Source organism: Pezoporus occidentalis, unplaced genomic scaffold (genome assembly GCF_034315485.1).
Source record: "Pezoporus occidentalis ecotype Australia unplaced genomic scaffold, CSIRO_AGI_Poc_V1 ctg65, whole genome shotgun sequence".
NCBI lineage: Eukaryota > Metazoa > Chordata > Aves > Psittaciformes > Psittacidae > Pezoporus > Pezoporus occidentalis.
In genome coordinates this window covers 913214-930978 of record NW_026915998.1, presented here as the reverse complement: position 1 = coordinate 930978, position 17765 = coordinate 913214, and the positions used below count along the sequence as shown (strand labels likewise).

General features: G+C 57.2%; 3 protein-coding genes across 11 annotated transcripts in view; 1 reads left to right on the top strand and 2 right to left on the bottom strand.

Moving 5' to 3' along the window:
- PRRG3 (proline rich and Gla domain 3) overlaps nucleotides 1–17765 on the bottom strand; it is a 116612-nt gene that overhangs the window by 5807 nt on the left and 93040 nt on the right. For 3 of the 9 annotated variants that reach the window (XR_009968882.1, XR_009968883.1, XM_062640529.1), the window contains exons 1-3: nucleotides 3598–3682; nucleotides 906–947; nucleotides 83–261 (exon numbers count right to left, since the gene is read on the bottom strand). Coding sequence is in view for 7 of the 9 variants with exons in the window: in XM_062640529.1 (XP_062496513.1) it covers nucleotides 83–89 (7 nt within the window). In the remaining 2 variants the exon portion in view is untranslated. Of the gene's footprint in view, nucleotides 1–82; nucleotides 262–905; nucleotides 950–1296; nucleotides 2780–3597; nucleotides 3683–17765 lie in introns of those variants that run through there. The other 6 variants (XM_062640531.1, XM_062640530.1, XM_062640532.1 and 3 more) reach the window with 6 other exon arrangements.
- RIPPLY1 (ripply transcriptional repressor 1) lies at nucleotides 3917–4579 on the bottom strand. The gene is made up of 3 exons (XM_062640444.1): nucleotides 4422–4579; nucleotides 4256–4366; nucleotides 3917–4164 (listed from the first exon to the last, which is right to left on the bottom strand). The coding sequence occupies exons 1-3, from the start codon at nucleotides 4577–4579 to the stop codon at nucleotides 3939–3941; spliced, it is 495 nt and encodes a 164-aa protein (XP_062496428.1). The 3' UTR covers nucleotides 3917–3938.
- CLDN2 (claudin 2) lies at nucleotides 7355–8784 on the top strand. Its single transcript, XM_062640410.1, has one exon. The coding sequence runs from the start codon at nucleotides 7851–7853 to the stop codon at nucleotides 8544–8546; it is 696 nt and encodes a 231-aa protein (XP_062496394.1). The 5' UTR covers nucleotides 7355–7850; the 3' UTR covers nucleotides 8547–8784.

Here is a 17765-nt window from a genome sequence, read left to right as displayed (position 1 = left end):
AAATGCCTTTTAAAACCCACTGCCTGATGATCTGTGCTCCCTTCCCCACCTAGCACAGCACAGATAACGAAGGACAGCATACCTGTCATCCCTGGGGTCCTCCTCCTGCCCAGCGTTGGCTGCTGGCTCCACCTTCATAGCTGGCTCTGGCGACATCCCGAGCACATCCCGAGATCCCAGCCGGATCTCTCCATGTCCCCGTTCACAACTGCTGTCCTCCTTGAGCTCCCATCACACCGCTGCACACAGCCTCTGCGCAGGCTGCTCAGAAGAGCGAGGAGGGAGGGTTGAGCCCAGCTCCTTACACACCACACGTTATCCTCCACCCTGCACCCTCGCCAGCCTCAGCCCAGCTTTAGCCGCGGGCCCCATCCAACTCCTTCCGATGCCAAGACACAACGAGCTCCCGGTGAGGCACTGGGAATGCAGAGCCCCAGTGCCACCAGCCACCCAGGCTACAAGGCAGCGTGGCCCAGGGGATGGGTAGCATGTGAGATGCCAGTCATGGGCCACGAGGAGCACTGTTGCTAGAAGACGTCAGCGCAGACCAGCAGCCCCTGCAGAGGGGCCAGTCAGCCCAAAGAGCCCCAGGGAGGCCAGCCTTGCACAGCAAGCATCACGCACACAGAGACATGCTGCAGCGTGCAGGGAGTCCTGGAGAGGTCAGCCCTTCAGCACCTCCTCTCAGCTCCCACCTTGCACAGCGGAAAGAGAAGCACAAGTCAGGCCGGACCTGAGGAATATCCATGGATAACAGCCGATGGCATGTGCTCCCCACAGAGAACAGCACCCCCCCCCCCAGAAAGCACAGGCACCCCTTCCTCGAGAGGTGGCTGCCAATCATCCCCCTTCTCTCCTCCAGCACCACCACCACCACCTCTGCAGCTTGCCTGGGGAGCACTTACTTGCCATGCTGCCTCACTCGGCTACAGGGGGCTCCTGCCTACCTGCAGGGAAGAAAACAGGAGAGTCACTGACAGCTTAAATGTCACCCCTGAAGCCCAAGACCTCCATTGCCCAGGGTGAGGTTCATGCAGGAAGCAGGGTGCTGCCTGGTGGGCCCACGGCAGTGCCTCCTCAGAGAGCCAGGGGCTCATGCTGCCTCCCCACTCATTGCACTGCTGGAGGGGCTCAGGGCACCCTCAGCTCCCTGACAGCCTGGGGCAGGTCTCTGCTGTCCTTGTGCTGCACCAGCCCAGGGCCCTGCCCAAGAAGCCCAGAGGGCTGCAAATAAGAGAAGTAGAAAAATAACTGGCTGAAGGAGAGTCCCCATATCTCATCAGCACACGAGATGACCTGCATGTCAGAAGCAGTCTGGTGCTCTTCCCCTCCACAAGAGATTGATGGATACAGGTAAAGCAGTCATCCTGTTTTTTAGCAGCTTCACAGCCGTGCCAGTTCTCACCTCTGCAACTCCTACCCACAATCTGCAATAAACAGGGCCATGCTATTTTCTCCACTGCCATAAAACTGACTACACTGCAGGAAAGCAAAGGATATGCATCCCTTAAAGGTTATTGGACCAAGCTAAGGGCAGCGGTAAGAGTGGCAGAGCTCCCTGCACACCACCAACAGCTCTCCAACTAGAAAAGCAAAAACCACACTGAAGATAACCCTACAAGAGTGAAACAAAGTCCTGCAGAAGCAGACTATATCCCTCTCTGCTCGCAGGAGGAGTTTCACTCACTTGCTTTTCATGCTTTGTCTTGTCCCTGTGCTTAATGCCCCACTGATCAGACGTAGGGGGCAAACTTATCTTCTCCTGCCCTGTGTGACACCTTGCTTTGGCAAAGCCATAACTCTGTCAGGAGACAGAAGGGACAGGATTAACTAGCTCCTACACTGATTTACGGTGGATGAAGGAGCAGTTAGAAACAGCAGGAACTAAACCACGTGCTGACTTCAGGTTCAGGACTTCAGATATTCAGAGTTATCCCAAAAGCACTTGAATCCGTTGAACTGCAGCAAGGTCAGCGACAGCACAGAGCCCTTCCCGGGGTCAGTGGGGCTAGCAACATGTTTCTCATTGCACACAGACACACAGCAGGGCTTATGCACAGCACCCCAGCGGGCACCACCACTCCTCACCCACAGCCACCTTCTCAGTAAATCTAGCACCAGGAGGCCTTTTCCTCAAGGAACTGTGCACCCAATCCCACTTCTGAGTTGTCCTGGGGCATGTGGGAGCAGCTGGGAAGCCTCTGGATCTGTGCATCCCCCCCACAGCTCTGAGCAGGGACCACCCGACCTGCTTTTGCTGTCATCAATCTTTACAGAGAGACCCAAACCTACAGGACAAATAACACATGCAGAACACACACAGAATGGGAAACTTGCCCCTGTTTCCATACAAAACCCCTGTATCACTCATAGTTACAGGCATTCCCCCCATCTGGTGAACAGAGGATGCAGAAGTAAGGGCATTGTCAGGATCCTGAGCTCCATAACTCACACCATACATCGGGCAACACGTTTAATGCATCAGGAAGATTTTTATCCTAAACTTTTTTCCCAAGTATCCATGTCAATGCACTCAGTATCAGAGCTCAGAGGTGGTTTATTCCAGTGCCACAACAAGACAGGTCTACATAAGCCTACAGGCATGAGCGATGCCTGCGAGCAGGGCAGACATCCCAGACACTTATTTTTGTTTCCACACGCAAATCCCTCACCACCACCCCCGGCTCCAGCACGCAGGAAAAGCTGCACCCCCAGCCAAGGCAGGCAGGCAGCATCCCTCCCGCCCCCGCACAGCCACGCAAGCTGAGAGCAGCCGAAAGCTGGAGGCTGACCCAGCAGACACCCACCCAGTCCCGGTTCTATCCCCACCCCCTCGCTTCCCAACACGCGTTCGCCTCCTCTATAAATACCCCATCGATGGAGGTTGCTACGGCAACCGTGAGGAGGCGCGAGGGATGCAGCCATGAGAGTGAGGATGCTGCAGTCGCACATTTGTGTCTCCCTCGGGCTCCCCCCATTCCGTCACCGATCCCAAAGGAGGGAATCGTGCTGGTGAAACATGGAGTGTGCGTGATGCCGGCAGAGCCTGAACGGGCATGGGAGCGGGGGCACACACCGGGACGTGGCACCTCCTCGGCAGGCTGGGGGCCACAGGGACGGGTCAAGGGATCCACCCTGGGCAGTGCCAGCATGCGGGCAGGCTGCTGGCTCTGCCGGCACCATGGCTGCCAGCCGCCCGGCGGGATCCCAGCGGTACTGGGGGGGTTCCGTGCCAAGATGCAGGGGGGAGAAGGGGCTGCTCGGGCTCCGCTTGCCAAGGGACCGCGGGGTCCCCACGGGTTGTCAGCAAGCCTCGTCCTCCCGGAACAGCCTTCGGGTCCCACCCGGCCCCTCCATCCCAGCTCCGGCTCTGCCCAATCCCAACTCCAAGTTACTTCCACCAGCCTCCAGTGTGCCCCCGCCCCGGGGTCCCCCAAGCCCACACGTGAACTTGCCCAACCGAGGCGAACCCCTCCACCATCACACCCCTGCCCCACCGCCGCAGCTCCCCTGCTCCCCAGACTCCCCTTGCCAGATCCACGACCCCGATTCCCACCTCGCACCCGGCCCAGGACCCTCGCCCCACGCCGCCCTTACCTCATGGCGGCCCCGCCGCAGCCGCTCCCTCCCGCCGACAGGGAGCGGATGGGAAAGCCCCGCCCCGGCATCGCCTCGCCCCGCCCCGGCATCGCCCCTCGACCAATCGGATTCCCCGCAGCCAGCACGCAATAGACGAGCGGAAGGGCGGTGATGGGCGGGGTCACACGCTCCGCCCCCAACCCGGGAGCGGCTGGTAGCCAATGAGAAACGGCTACGGCTGCCGGGCCGTGCCGCAGTGGCTGCTGGGAGTTGTAGTCCCCTGCCCGGGGTGAAGTCGCCGGCGAGGGCCGGTGTCCCCGGGTCCTGTGCCCGTTACTGCCCGCACCTCCGCGGTGCCCTCACGCCGGCCTGGCAGCACTGCCTGCATGCGGCGGGGAGCCTGCAGGCATGGCCCCTGCCTCTTCCTCCTCTTCATCCTCCTCTTCTTCATCCTCCTCTTCTTCATCCTCCTCACTGCCTGAGTCTTCGTAGAGGCAGAGGGTTGCCTGCACGGGGAAGTTCTGCAGCAGCTTCTCCCCCACGGCATACAGATAGTCAAAGGACTTGGATCTAGGCCACAGCAGCCTACGGGGAGACGCGGGGTGAGGCGGGTGAGACACACCCCCCCTCGGCCGCTGCCCTCGGTGCCACCGGACACCGGCTGCATGGTTCTTACCTGACGGGGTGGTGGAAAAACGCCAGCGCTTTGTCGGGGCCGCCGTCTGCCGCTGCCTCCCGAGGCCGAGCCTGAGGAGACACGGTTGTGGTGGGACCAGCCCTGGGGCTCCTGCCGCGGGGTGCGTGGGGACCCCGTTGGCAGCAAGACCCTTCCCTCCATAGACCTGTCAGACGGGTCAGCCTGCCCTGGAGCCGGCTTCTCCCCCCTCCTCTGCCATGGGTTTAGGTCCTCATGCCCCCGCAAAGGAAGCTGGCGCCTATTCCCACCGCCACCACCCCCGACGGGCTTTTGGCCAGCGTAATCTCCCTGCCCCGTGCTCATGGCCGGGCGTCCCGCTAACCCCCTGAGGAATGCCTGCCTGGGCTGGGAACAGGCAGCCCTTTGAGCCCCGTGCTGTGGGTGCTTGGCCATACCCCAGCGAGGCTGCGAGGCTTGTGGGGCAGAGGACTGATGCGCCAGGGGAGGTGGGCACCGCACCGCCATGCACCAGTGCTGGGGTGAAGGAGTCTGGGGCGAGAAGCTGGTTTCTGCCAAAGAGACCCCAATCCTGACAGCAGGAAACTGGGGGGAGCTTAAAACTCACCGTGTCCATCTGCTCCCTCCGCTGACCGGTTCCCTCCTCTGCTCGGGGCAGCCACGGTCTCCAGAGGGGTCTAGGTGCAGAGAGCAGGGTCAGTACGACACCCACCCACCCTGTCCCACTCCCCCGTGCCTTGCCCCCCTCACTGCCCCATGTACTCCAGCCCCACAGCCTCGCCTGCCCAGCTCAGCCCATGCCCATGAGTGTGGCTGGAGCGCTAGGCACACGAGGGTGCTTTCATGCTACCTTGGCCTCAATGCTCCTCACCCTGCTTCAGCCCCACCGTCCCTGGGAGTCCCCAGCATTGCTCCCGGGCTCTACACCCTCTCTCCCACCCCTGGCCACCGGGATCAGAGGGGTCCCCATTGGAAGGATCCCCAGCTGAAGCCTTCCCCACTCCTCCCCAGACCCCCCCATGCCGTGGTACCCAGGTACCTTCCCCCCGGCCCCAGCCGCGGGGCTGCGTGAGCACTGGCCACAGGCACCCGGAGCCCATGGGGAGGCAAGCAGCAAGCAGCAGCTTCCATGGTGGCAGGAAGCTGTGTCCCCTCTGACGCTGCAGCCCCTTGGTGAGGACACCTTTATAGCCCTGCCGCTGCTGGTGAGTCACAGATTCTTCAGGGCAGGGGTCTGAGGGGCTGGGGGTGCAGGAACAGCTTCCCCGGAGTGTGAAATTTGTCCCAGTTGTGTAAACAGAGGGTCGGGGGGAGGCTGGGGGCGGAGGGGCTGTGGAAATCAAAACACAGAAGGGAAAAGTTAGACACCGTTCGTGAGAAAATCCCCAGGGGGGAACAGGGGAGGGCAGAGACAATTAACCAGGATAATTAAGTGCTGTTTGTGGCCATTTGCATACGGCAGGGTGGAGAAGGGATGTTGGACGGTTTGGGCAGCGTGATGGCCATGGGATGTGGACAGCACAATGGGCATGATGAGGACCGTGTCATGGGCGTGCTCTGGGACAGGGTGATGGGGACAGTGTGACAGGCTGCAGTGGCGGCGAGCACAGAGCAATTAGGAGGCAAGTGGTGGTATGCTCAAGAGAGGACAGGGAGGGAGGGCAGATGGCAAGGATGGACCCCAGGCACAGGCAGGACAATTGTCCTGCTCAGGCACCCGTGGCCCCTGCTCAGATCGCCCCAGGGAGCTCCTAGGCTCTGTTTCTACACTGCCAGCACATGCTTTCCCCTGCTCCCTCCCGTCTCCTTTGGCTTTTTGAGCTGAGGACCATACTGGGAGGTGGAGGAGCTTCTCAATACAAGGGTGCAAGGCTTGCTCCCCCCCGCCTCAGCACCACCACGTCCTGTCCCTGCCACTGCTCCTGCCCAGCGCTCAAGGGAGGGTTTCAATATGGGACAAGGAAAGAAAATAGCAAATGGTCCCTGCTGTAGCTGTGCTGTCAGCATCCAAACAGCTCTGTCCAAACACGGGCCAGACCCTCAGCTCCCAGCACAATTTGTCACCAGGGGCCCTCCCTGCCCCTCTCCATCTGCAGCAGCCGGTGAGAGGGAGGGGGCACGGGGCCAGCGCAGCCTCATTACTGTCCCCATTTGCTCCTCATTTGGGCCAAGGGTCTTACAACAACAAACCCTGTGGAGGACCAGCAGGGCCAGGAGGAGAGAAGCAAAAGCCCAGGCTCACTCTGTGGGCACAGGGAGCTCAACCTGTTGGCATTTCACTGCCCCTTCTGACACAGCTCGAAGCGGACACATGGACCATGGCATGTGGTCACCCATCAGCCACCAAGGTGACAGTAAACCACAGCCCTGAACCACTTGGACAAGCCTGCTGTGATAATTAACAAACAAGAAAAACAAGGCATTGCAACTCCCTTCCCGATGCCGAAAGGGTTTAATGCTGAGGTGCAGTAAGCCTCTGATGCAGGCGGAGATTTGCAGATGGATTTTGCAAAGCCGTCGCTAAACAACTCGCAACCCCTGATCCCGAGGGATGGGGCTCTGGGTGCTCACCCTGGCCTGATCGAATGCCTCTGGTTCTTGATAGGGTGATCCCTGGCCACCCTAGCTCCTGCTCTGTGTCATCAGCCACCTCTGTAAGTACCACAGCACCCCTGATGTGGAGCGGGAGGTCTTGGTTAGCACATAGGAAAGGAGGCAGAAAGTTGGGAAGCGCTGGTATGAAGCATTTGAGGTGCCGGGGGGGACACAGGGACAGGAGCGGGGTACAGGGGGGTGGTGGCACTCGCATCTGGGACCGTTCCCAGGGCGGTGTTGCCACACTGGAGTGTTTTGGGCTCAGTCCGGTTTCGCAATAGGCTGTGGGAGGGGGAATTTAGAAAGCAGGCAGAAGGAAAACAAACCACCCCACCGCACTGCCGCTGCCAACCAACCCCCCCTCCACACCCAGCGCTGCGGGCAGGAGAGGAGCCCCACTGGTGGCAGCGAGCAGGAGCTGCTCCCCAGTGTGGTCATCACCCCACCGAGGGACAGGTCACCCTGCTTGGCCAGGGGAAGCATCCCTGAGGCACTGACAGTGTGCTCTGCCCTGATGTAATTCTGTCCTAAAGGGACCTCCGGGCTCTCCTGGGGACACTGGCGTCACTGTCACGTGCATCCCTCCTCATCGTTGTCCTCAGTGGCATGGGAAGGGCAATAACCATAGTGGAGCTTCCTTAGCTCAGGACATCACAGGAGACGAGGCACCCCCAGGGAGGAAGTGGGCACTTTCTCCCCACCAGCACCCAGCCCTCCATCCCTGCCCGCAGCCCTGGCGCAAGGGAGGGCTTTGGCGTCCTTCCCAGGCAGCACTGCCCAGCCTCTGAAGTCTGGCTGGGAGATAGGGAGATGAAAGGGCGCTTGGCGCTCCTCCGCAGGCTTGGGTCAATCGTTAATCGGGGAGGGATCGCTCTCCACTCCTGCAGGTAACCTCCCCCCGCCTCCCACCCACAAAAGCAGAGCCCCCCAGAGCTGCGGCACAGCCAGCGGGGCCATGGGGAGCTGAGCACACACGGAGAGAGGAGCTGCGAGCCTGGGGAGGTGACAGCCAGCCCCCGTCATGGTCTCCATGGGACTTCAGCTGCTGGGCTACGCCGTGGCCTTCCTGGGCTATATCGGCACGCTGGTGGCCACGCTGCTGCCCAGCTGGAAGACCAGCTCCTACGTCGGCGCCAGCATCGTGACAGCCGTGAGCTTCACCAAGGGGTTGTGGATGGAGTGTGCCACGTACAGCACGGGCATCACCCAGTGCGACATCTACAGCTCGCTGCTCAACCTGCCCGCCGACATCCAGGCGGCACAAGCCCTGATGGTGAGCTCCTGCGCCGTGTCCTCCCTCGCCTGCGTCCTCACCATCGTGGGCATGAGGTGCACTGTCTTCAGCCAGGGCTCACCGGCCAAGGACCGGGTGGCAGTGGCGGGCGGCGCAGTCTTTGTGCTCGGGGGGCTGCTCTGCTTCATCCCGCTGGTGTGGAACATCCACGTGGTGCTGCGGGATTTCCGCAACCCCGTCATCCCCGACAGCATGAAGTTCGAGCTCGGGGAGGCTCTTTACCTGGGCATCATCTCCTCCCTCCTCTCCCTCGTCGGCGGCTTCATCCTCTGCACCTCCTGCCCTGCACGGGACACCACGGCCACATATGCAAACACCTACCAGCCCCGGCTGCTGGCAGGCAAGAGCTGCCGGCCCTCCGCCAGCTACACACAGAAGACCAAGAGCGAGCTCAGCTCCTACAACCTGACGGGATACGTGTAATAAGGGCTGCAGCGGGGAACAGGGCTGGCACCTCTCCTGGCTCTCCAAAGCATCTGGGCTGGCACCAAAGCAGCGTGGTAAGAGAGGACACAGCAGCATCCCCAGTGATTGCGGGGTTTGACTCTGGGGATCTGGAGAGCCTTGTGACTGCTCAGAGCTCCCAGCTAGAGGCTTACATTGGTGAAGGACCCTCAATCCAGCTTCTGTTCCCCTCTCCATGCTGCCAGCCTGCAGGCAGCCCCTGACACAGCAGACCCCAGCCTGCAGCCCCACTGAGCCTGCTTGGATGGGAATGGGTGGGCTTGTACCCCAAAGGACCACGGGGACCAGGGATCACAGTGGGGCCAGGGTGTCTGCACGGCTCCAGAGTCACTGCTGTGGGGGTTGAGTGCTGGTTGCAAACTGATGTCTCAATAAATCTGTGTTTCCAGCCAGGCTGTGGCTGAGCTTTCCTGCAGCACCGAGCGGCCCTGGCAGCTCCCCCCTCAGGGTGGGCACTGGCGAGGGCCACATCCTATAGTGTACAGGGCACCCCTTGCTCTGGTTTGTGGTGTCACCCCCCCCAGTCCCATGGCTTTGCCACCCAGGAGCCCAGGTAGGTGGGAATGCTGTTGGGGTGGGGGGGATCCCTCCCCTGCATGGTTTGTACCTGGGCACTGTGCTGGGGGGTTGCCACCGTGGTGAGGGTGCCAGCAGGGACAAGTGGGGTAATAGCAGGCAATGTCCCCCTGCCAGTCCCGCTGCTTCTCAGTGTGCAGGTATCATTGGGTGTGAGGTGCCCACAGGGGAATTTGCTGCCCTGGGGTGCATGTGGTCCCCAGGCGATGGGGAGAGCCCTGGAATCACCACATCTCCATCCCAGGATGCTGCGAGCACCGGCACCCAGGAGATAGCATAGTCCCAAGCACCAGAGGCAGCTGCTGGCCAGGGCAGAGACTGAGCACCTCAGCCCAGTGCAGATGGGTCTCACAGGCAGGTCCTGAACCCAGGGGTCCCTGCAAGAGCTGTTCTGAAGAGGAAAAGTGAGACATTGGTAAGGCACACGGCACAGGCAGACAGGGGCCAGGACTGCTCCACACAACCCTGTGCTGCCACATCACAGCACAGGGCACACAAGGACCCCCTTGCCCTGGCTCCCTGTTCCCCAGGAAGCAGGAGGCTTTGGTCTACCTGCTGTCCCCTCATAAAGTAATTTAGATTAGGTCACAGGGAGCAGGATGTTCCCCGCTCAGACGTCACCACTGTTACCCTTGCACCAGTGAAATCATCTTTGCTGTGGGGTTAACCCGCTCCAGATTATGTCAAGTCATGCTTTCTCCCCTCCTCACCAAGCAAGGGGCTGCCCAGGGACCCATCCTCACTCACTAGAGGGGATCAGGGTGGATTTCAAGGCAAAGGCCAGTCACCCCCTTTGCATGGCCAAGGCACACAGCATCAGCCATGGACCAGCTGAGTCACTTATTGCTGCCCTGTGTGCAGAGGATGGAAGGCTGCAAAGGGTCTGCAGCCCCCCGGGAGACAGCCCAGGTTCACTGAAGTCCTTCAGCCATCAATCTGTTGTTTCTACACAGCTGATGCAGAGAGGAGGCGAGCAAAGAGTTGGTACAAGAGATCACGCCTCCGAAGAGGAGGAATTCCTGGGCGCCACGTCCCCATCCCTCGCCTCCCACCCCGGGCTGCGGGGCCACACAGCGCTGCCTGTGTCTGAGGGCAGGGGCTCTGCTAATTAAACAAAGGGGCATTTGAGATGCTTGGGTCAGAGTCTGATTGCAGCTGGGTTTGTTAACTCTTTCATTCACGCAGCAGAAGGGAAGATCTATGGGTTTAGAGGAGTCAGCTTTTGCATGGCTTACCCCCCACCCGTACCCTTGCAGGTATAGGCAAGGAGAGGCAGAGCAAGTGCTTGGGTACAGAAGCACCCATGGTTTGGACAGATGAGCACAGGGAAAGAGGCCCCTGATGTCCCCAACAGCCCCTCAGGTTTCTTTCTCACCTGTGCAACACCAGACCCCTGTTCCACACCAGATCCCTGTTCCACGGGTGCCGCACACCAGCTTCAGCCAGAGAGGAGCTGATGAGCATCACACTCTGATGGGGATGAACCCTTCCCCAGCCTCCCATGCCTCCAGCCCTGCCAAGGGGAGCCCCTGCATTAAGCATGGCTGAGCTCAGGTAATTTTCCCCTGAAATTCCCCCCTCCAGCATTCCTGGCCTTTAACTTGAACACATCTGAAGATGCAGGAGCAGAGGATGGGGAAGGGAAGGACACTGGGTGCACGAGTGCAGTGGTGGTGGTTATCTCTGCCTCTGGCAATAGCCACGTTCCCAGTTATTGATAAGCCGGGTCCTCGAGGGCAGGCTGGATGTGGCCCAGCCCAAGGCCAGAGAGGGCAGCGAGCATGAGCAAAGCAATGGAGCCAAGACAGCCAGTGTGCACAGAGCCAGCTCCTCATCACCTCTTGTCCCTCACTCAGTAGGAAAAGCTGAGGGTGCTCCAGGTTTTCCTGCAGGGAAACGGGATGCAAGGGGATGGGCTGCCAGAGGCTGGGTGGGGAATGATGAGCTCCCCTAACCTCGAAGGACAGCATGGGAGACTTGCAGCCCCCGGCTGGAGGGTTAGGCTGCAGTGACTCATCCCTTGTCATAAGGAAATGAGTCCTTCCTCTCTCTTCATGCTCTGGATGGTGCCTCAGATGAAGAAAGGGGTGGCAATAAAACACAAACATGTCCCTATCTTCCCCCTGGAGCCCTCCTGGCAAGCAGAGTTCAGCTGCTTCTGGCATCCCTGACCTGCCTCTCATCCCTGCCTAGCACAGCTCGTCTGAAGCAGCAGCAAGTAATCCCTGCAGGGGAGTATCAGGCAGGGTGCTGGGTGAGCCCATCTCTGCTCACAGCCCCCAGGAAGGGCTCAGATAGGAGAGGCAGGAGGGGGGAAGAAAATTCAGGCCAAGTTCCTGATGGGCTGAGGCACTTGGAAGGGCTTCCACATTCCTCCAACCTCCTCCCATCCGCAGCACGCTCCCAGCCTCCTCCTGTGCCATGCTGGAGCCTCCCAGCCCCTTGGCAAGCCAGGGCTGGTGTGGAAGAGGACAAACCCTTCCCACCCTGACATTACAGCAGCCTTTCCAGGAGCAGCAGGGGATGTGCTATGGGGAAGGGCTGCTCTCAGGCACTGCAAACCCTGACTCCTAGCCTGGGCTAAGCAACAGTCATGAACTGCTGCTGGGAATGGGGATGGCTCATGTGGGGTCACACAGACTGGGTATTGCCATGAGACAGCGCCCGGCTCTTCTGGCTTTAGTGGGAGATGTTGCAATGGAGGTGAGGGGTAGTGAGAAACCAGTAGTAGCTGTTGGAAAACTCCTTCAGTTGTAGGAGAAGCCTGTGCACAAACTCATGGCTTGCTATAGCCTCCTGGAAGAGAGCTGCTTAAAGGTGCTTTAAAGGGTCTTTAAAGAAAGATGAGGGAAACAAGGCAGGATAAGCTCCATGGCCCCTTTCTGTTCAGCAGCTGAGATTGCTGGAAAGCACCTTCCTGGCTGGGTTTGATGGACAGCTTGGGAATCTATCAGGAGAGTTACAAAAAGCATTTACCTTGGAAAATGGTGATACCTGTGAAGAGGACACAGAGGTTGCAGGCACCGCATTAACATCACAGCTGGTTTTCTCTGTACTTTGAGTCTAATCGATGCTAGAGGAGCTCCAGATTAGCAATCTCAGCCAACTAACACGCGTGCAATCTGTAGCAGTGAGAGCAGGCTTTATCAGTAGAACCTACACTGATTCAGCAAGCAAAACAAGCTTTATCAGCAGGACATGCTTTTATAGTGGTGTGAACATCAACTCTTCCAGGGATCTTACAGAAATATTGGTGAAATCAGACTCTATCTCTAACCCTGGAGAACTGGCCTGGAGGATTGAAGACAAATTGTCCTGCACCCTCAGCACCTCCCCTGCCAATTGATGCCTAAACAGCACCCACCCAAGCTCTCTGCTGTGTGCCAGGGGTCTGGAAGAAGCAACAAGTCACCCTGTATGCAGAGCAACCAGGGAGGCTTCACCGGCTCTGGGCTCGCTGCTTATCCCCATTCAGGATTGCAGAGGAAGGCTGTGTCTGAGGAAGCTTTTCCCACACCGCAGATGTAATCTCTCCTCGAGGCAGGTGCCTTTGTTCACAGAACTCACAACACCCTCTGCTTCTGGGGTGTCCAGCCTGCTAAAAACGGCTCAGAGCAGGACAAGTCCCACGTCACGAACAGCGTGGTTGCCTCGAACTCGCTTTCCTAAAAGAGCTGTGTTCTGGGTCCGGGTTTCGCGGGTCCCTGGAGCGAAGTCCCACACCATTGGCTATACCTGTCAGGGGCTCTCAGCATTGCTCCAACAGATGTGGTTTTATCACCTGAATTTTTAGCCCTTTCCTTTTGTAGCAGGTGAGAGCAATTCCAGCCTTCAGTGCTTCCCAAGGCATAGTGAAACCCAGGCATCACAGAGCTAAGGGCAGCCCGCAGCCATTGCTGGCTCCATGGTCACGATGATGACGTGCCCTTTGAGCTATTCCAGTACTCTTTCAGGAGCAAAGATGCTACTCTTTGCCTTTGGATTTTCCCCTGGCTGCGTGGAGGCCAGGCACCACATCCTACAGAGCATGGGAAGGCGAGGGGACAATTAACCTCTGATATCCCCCATGACTGAATGCTTCCTCATTGGAAGCATGCTGCCTGCTCTTCCCAGCCCATGGGAGACCTGTCCCTGTAGCTGACATCCCAGGGCTTGCTCACAGACAAGGGTCTTGTTGCATGTTATGGCCTCCTTCCCAAAACATCCCCTCTCCAGACGCGCTAGGGTCACCAGCATCCCACACAAGCCCCATGGGCTGTTTTCTGGCTAGTAAATCTGCATTGAAAGTGGGTCAGTTTTACCACACAGGTCACAGGCAGATGCAGTTAAGATCATCCGCAGTGCTTGTGGTTGAGTAAAAGCCTTAGGGGGGGAAGAATTAATAACCAGGGCAAAACACACTGTAAAGGCAGCCAGGACTTGCACAGAGACAAGTTTATCCTCAACACAGCTGCCCTTTCCCATGGGAGATCTTTGCAAAGCAAAGGGAGTCTGCCCACCAAACACAGCACTACCAGCTCATGGGTGGGATGAAAAGAGCTGCGCTGCCCATGGCAGTGTGAGTGCAAGGGGAAATATGGAACTGCTCTTCCCCAGCTCCTCACACCTCTCTCAGTGCTGGGAAGCAAGGGCAGGGCAGGTTGGGTTTCTACAACTACAGCCCCAGTACACCATGGTGCACAGCACAGCACCGACAGGGAGGACACAAGAGGAGGGGAAAGCTTTACTAAACTGCCTTATCTTTGAGATGCTTTTCTGACCTCCCCACCTGCAGTAAGTATTTATGTTCACCACACAACTTAACCCCCCCCAGACCACTATGGCATCAACCTTCTGGCATGGGCACTGTTAAGTAAGCTTTGAGAGATGCAGGAGAGAAGTGCCAGGTTTCAAACCCACAAGACGTTAATACCAGCTTATCGAAGGTAAATTAATACCTGCTCTGTTTGCCAAGTTGCCTCCCTTTAGGAAATGCTCCACCACAGAACCACTTTGTGTGTTATTTCTTCACACTGAGGAAAGCAAATCAGCTCAACAAATGTCAGAAGATGCACGTACTGCTCCAAGGAGCATATCCATTGCCTTGCTGGTAATGCAAGACACAGAGAGGTGAGAGTATGAACTGTTCACAAGCTTCCACAGGCTCACACATCTCTACCAACTGATGCTTGCATCAAAGCTGCCCTTTGCTCACCACCTCCTCATTCAGCAAAGCCCATTCCTATTGCTAACGCCTGCTTCCTGTTCATCATGTGGACACGTTCTCCCTTCCTCAGGTGGCAGAATTAACCAGGAGGAGCTCTGAGTTGTGCGAGTGGTGACACAGCTCCCTCATGGAGATGGGGTCTGGCCCGAGGGCTCCGCATGTGACGTGGCAAACACTGGGGATGTCTGTGAATAACCTGCTAAAACCAATAGGGTCAAGTAGTATTAGGGATAAAGTTCAGAGTGAGTTACAATGGGGTGGACCAAACAAGATGCAGAGAGGAGCAGCGGCAGCTGAGATTACTAGCTCAACACATACGTGTTGTGAAGAACGCTGGGATCAAGCCTGAAGGAGGTGTGGACATTTCCTGCTTTAGAAACAGCTTTGCAGAAGAAAATAAAGGTTTGTCTCTTCCCCTACCCAGCGTGGATGCTTTGAAGGATGACTGGCTTTTGGGATAAAATCTCCTACATGACGAGAAGCATGACAGCCTCCCAGGAGCACCTCCGAAGCCATATTTCATGCGGCCATAAAGACTAATGCAAACATCCCAAATGTTAGGGAAGGAACGCTTTCCCTCACTGTGATATTCTGGTGCACAGTCAATCTCCTCAACAGCTCTACTGAAAATGAAACGTGAAGATTAAGGGCATAGTCCTGAGGTTTGAGGCCCAGGGGGTGAGAAGTCAACAGCAAAAAGCCAAACATGAGTGGAGGCAGGAATTGCTCCCTTCAAACCATGAATGGAGGGAGATAAGGGAGCTGCCTTCAAGCTCAAGTGTTACCACCCATAGCACTGCCCTGAACACACAGTAAACAACACAATCTGAGAGTGTCAAGAGAGGCCACAGAAACAGCTCCCAGACCTTGAACCACGAGCTGAAAATGGAACAGGATTCATCCAGACAGGAAACAGGGAGCAGCAGAGCCAGGGACAGCAGAAAACACAGGGTTGTATGGACACTGTCTCCCTGGCAACAGTGAAAGCTGTGCACCCAGCCATGGGGAAAGGACATGGCAAAGTCCTCCCCATGCAGGATGCAGCGGGCTCTGTCCCCAGGGCTGCATTGCTCAACTCGGATGTCCAGGCAACGCACACAACACATGCTTGCTGATGCCACCTGAGCTGCTGGTTCTGTTGCGTGGTCTCGTGACTGTCCAGGGTAAAGGAAGGGCTTGAGTTAAAGGAACCCCCAATCTTTTCCGTACCCACCGCCCAGGCAAGAACACACTTCAGGAAGGACAGGGAATGTTGACTGTAAGAGGGGGTTCTCAACTCCTTTAAGGCAGTCATTTTATACCTGTAGGAAACAGTGTTTGATTCAGGATGCTTCTGAGCTGGACACAAGTAGAGGCTTGAACAATATTGAGCTATATGCACTTGCCGTTAGTTTCATCCCATGAACCGTGCTGCAGGCAGGACAGGGAGCTGCAGCATCTTCTGATCCGAGTGCAATCATTCCCATGTGTCATCTCCGGCTGCTTTCCAACCTCACATCTTCCCCCAAGCACCCCATCATCCTCATTTCCCAGGTTAAAAGGCTGGTCATGCTGCTGGCTACAGAGGAGTCTAAGAAAATAAGCCTAAAAAGAAAGCTTAAATGTGAAGCTGTCCCACACGACACCATCTGTGGAAAGAAGCCAGGCTGGATAGGGCTTGGAGCAACCTGCTCTAGTGGAAGGTGTCCCTGTTGCTGTAGGGGTTGGAACTGGGTGAGCTTTAAGGTCCCTTCCAACCCAAACCCTTCTATGATTCATTCTGTGACTCAAGCTGGGCTCGGAGCCTTGCAGCAGCTCTGACTGCAAGCCCCAGCGTCACGGTGCTGATGACTGTTCCCATAACTACCCAGGAAGATAAATTTAGTCCAAGGAACCTTGTGTTGGTACATTATTTAACAAACAAACAGACGCACACAAGAGGAAAACACAGGCAGGGACCCAGTTTAGCTGCTGTGTGGGCTGGTCAGACCTATGGAGTCAAGGCTGCTACCCAAGTGAAAGGGCCCAGATCCTGAACCAGCACTATTGCTGGAACCTCAGCCCCCAGCAGTAGGGAGCAGAAGAGCCATGCCAGTCCTGCAGGACCAGATGAGAGTGAGGAGAACCCCCTGCCCCATCAGAATGATGACTTAGAGCACAAGTGAAGAAACCAGGGGCTTATTAATGATCATCCCCATAACACTGTGGGCAAGAGACCAAGAGTCCGCAATGCCTCCTGCCCTGTTCCCAAGGCCATAGGGATGACAGCAAGTGCCAATCAGCCAGCCCTCAACCCTGGCCTCTTCATAGCTTCTCTCTCTGGGCCTCCCACAGCACCCTGAAGTGCATCTCTGTATCCTTGAGTCTCCCCATCAGCCCAGCCTTCTCCTTTGTGGATCTCACCAGCTCTGCTTTCGGCTTCTGCTGCACAGCTTAGCAGTTAACATGGCATGTCTTGCTTTCCATTTTCTGAGCTCTGAGCAGCACCAGTCCCTGTTGGCATTTCAGAACCTCTGTTTTCAGGCAGCACTTCTCATTCATCTAAAATGGGAGGGTCATTGTTTAACCTGGGCCAGCAGCTAAGCCCCACATCGCCACCTGCTCATTCTGCCAGGTGGGATAGAGGAAAGGAATCAGAAGGGTAGAAGTAAGAAACCTTGTGGCTGAGGCAGTTTAACAGGTAAAGCAAAAGCCATGAGTGCAAGCAAAGCAAACTAAGGAATTCACTCAATACTTCCCATCGGCAGGAAGGTGCTTAGAGCTCATGTGGGGTCACTGGGCACCAAAGCCAGCTCAGGTTGGGTCACTGCTGCACTTGCTCTACTTCTTGTAAGGCTTGGCCTCCATTGGTTCAGGTGGTTCCTGCTGCAGTAGTTCCGGTACAAGCAGTTCAAACGTGTTACAACAAGTTAAAGGTATTGCTATCTCCACTCCTGGTCCCTTTGGACCAGACCATAAGGTTTAACATTCAGTGGACCCCTGTTCCAGCTTGGGTTTATCCACAGACCGCAGTCCATTAAGGGTGCACATGCTCCAAGCAGAGCCTAATCTATGAGCCCCAGTATCTTCAGTGGTATTCCTGCTGTGGCACAGACTTATCCACAGGCCCAGACGCTTCAGGGTGTATCTTCTGCAGCATGGACTCATCCTTGGGCCCCAATCCCTTCAGAATTATGCCTGCTGCAGCATGGACATAACCACAGCCACAGACACTTCGGGGTGTCTCATCCCCAGGTCACAGTCCCTTTGACTCGAGTTCACACCGCAGTGTGAACCGCAGTTCATGCTCGAGTTCAGCAGCGATGCCCTGGGCATCTGCCAGCCCAGGCACACGGCCATGGCTGTTATCTGTGTTCCCAGCCACAGCACAGTAAGATGATAGGCACCACAACAAAAAACAGAAGCAAAATGCAGCC

Excerpts from the sequence above, each read along its gene's own strand:
- RIPPLY1 (XM_062640444.1), bottom strand. The coding sequence starts at position 4,579 with ATGAGCACGGGGCAGGGAGATTACGCTGGCCAAAAGCCCGTCGGGGGT. Across the intron at positions 4,367-4,421 it reads CAGGCTGACCCGTCTGACAG|GAGCCCCAGGGCTGGTCCCA; the intron begins GTCTATGGAGGG and ends ACCCCGCGGCAG. Across the intron at positions 4,165-4,255 it reads TTTTTCCACCACCCCGTCAG|GCTGCTGTGGCCTAGATCCA; the intron begins GTAAGAACCATG and ends GTCTCCCCGTAG.
- CLDN2 (XM_062640410.1), top strand. The coding sequence starts at position 7,851 with ATGGTCTCCATGGGACTTCAGCTGCTGGGCTACGCCGTGGCCTTCCTG.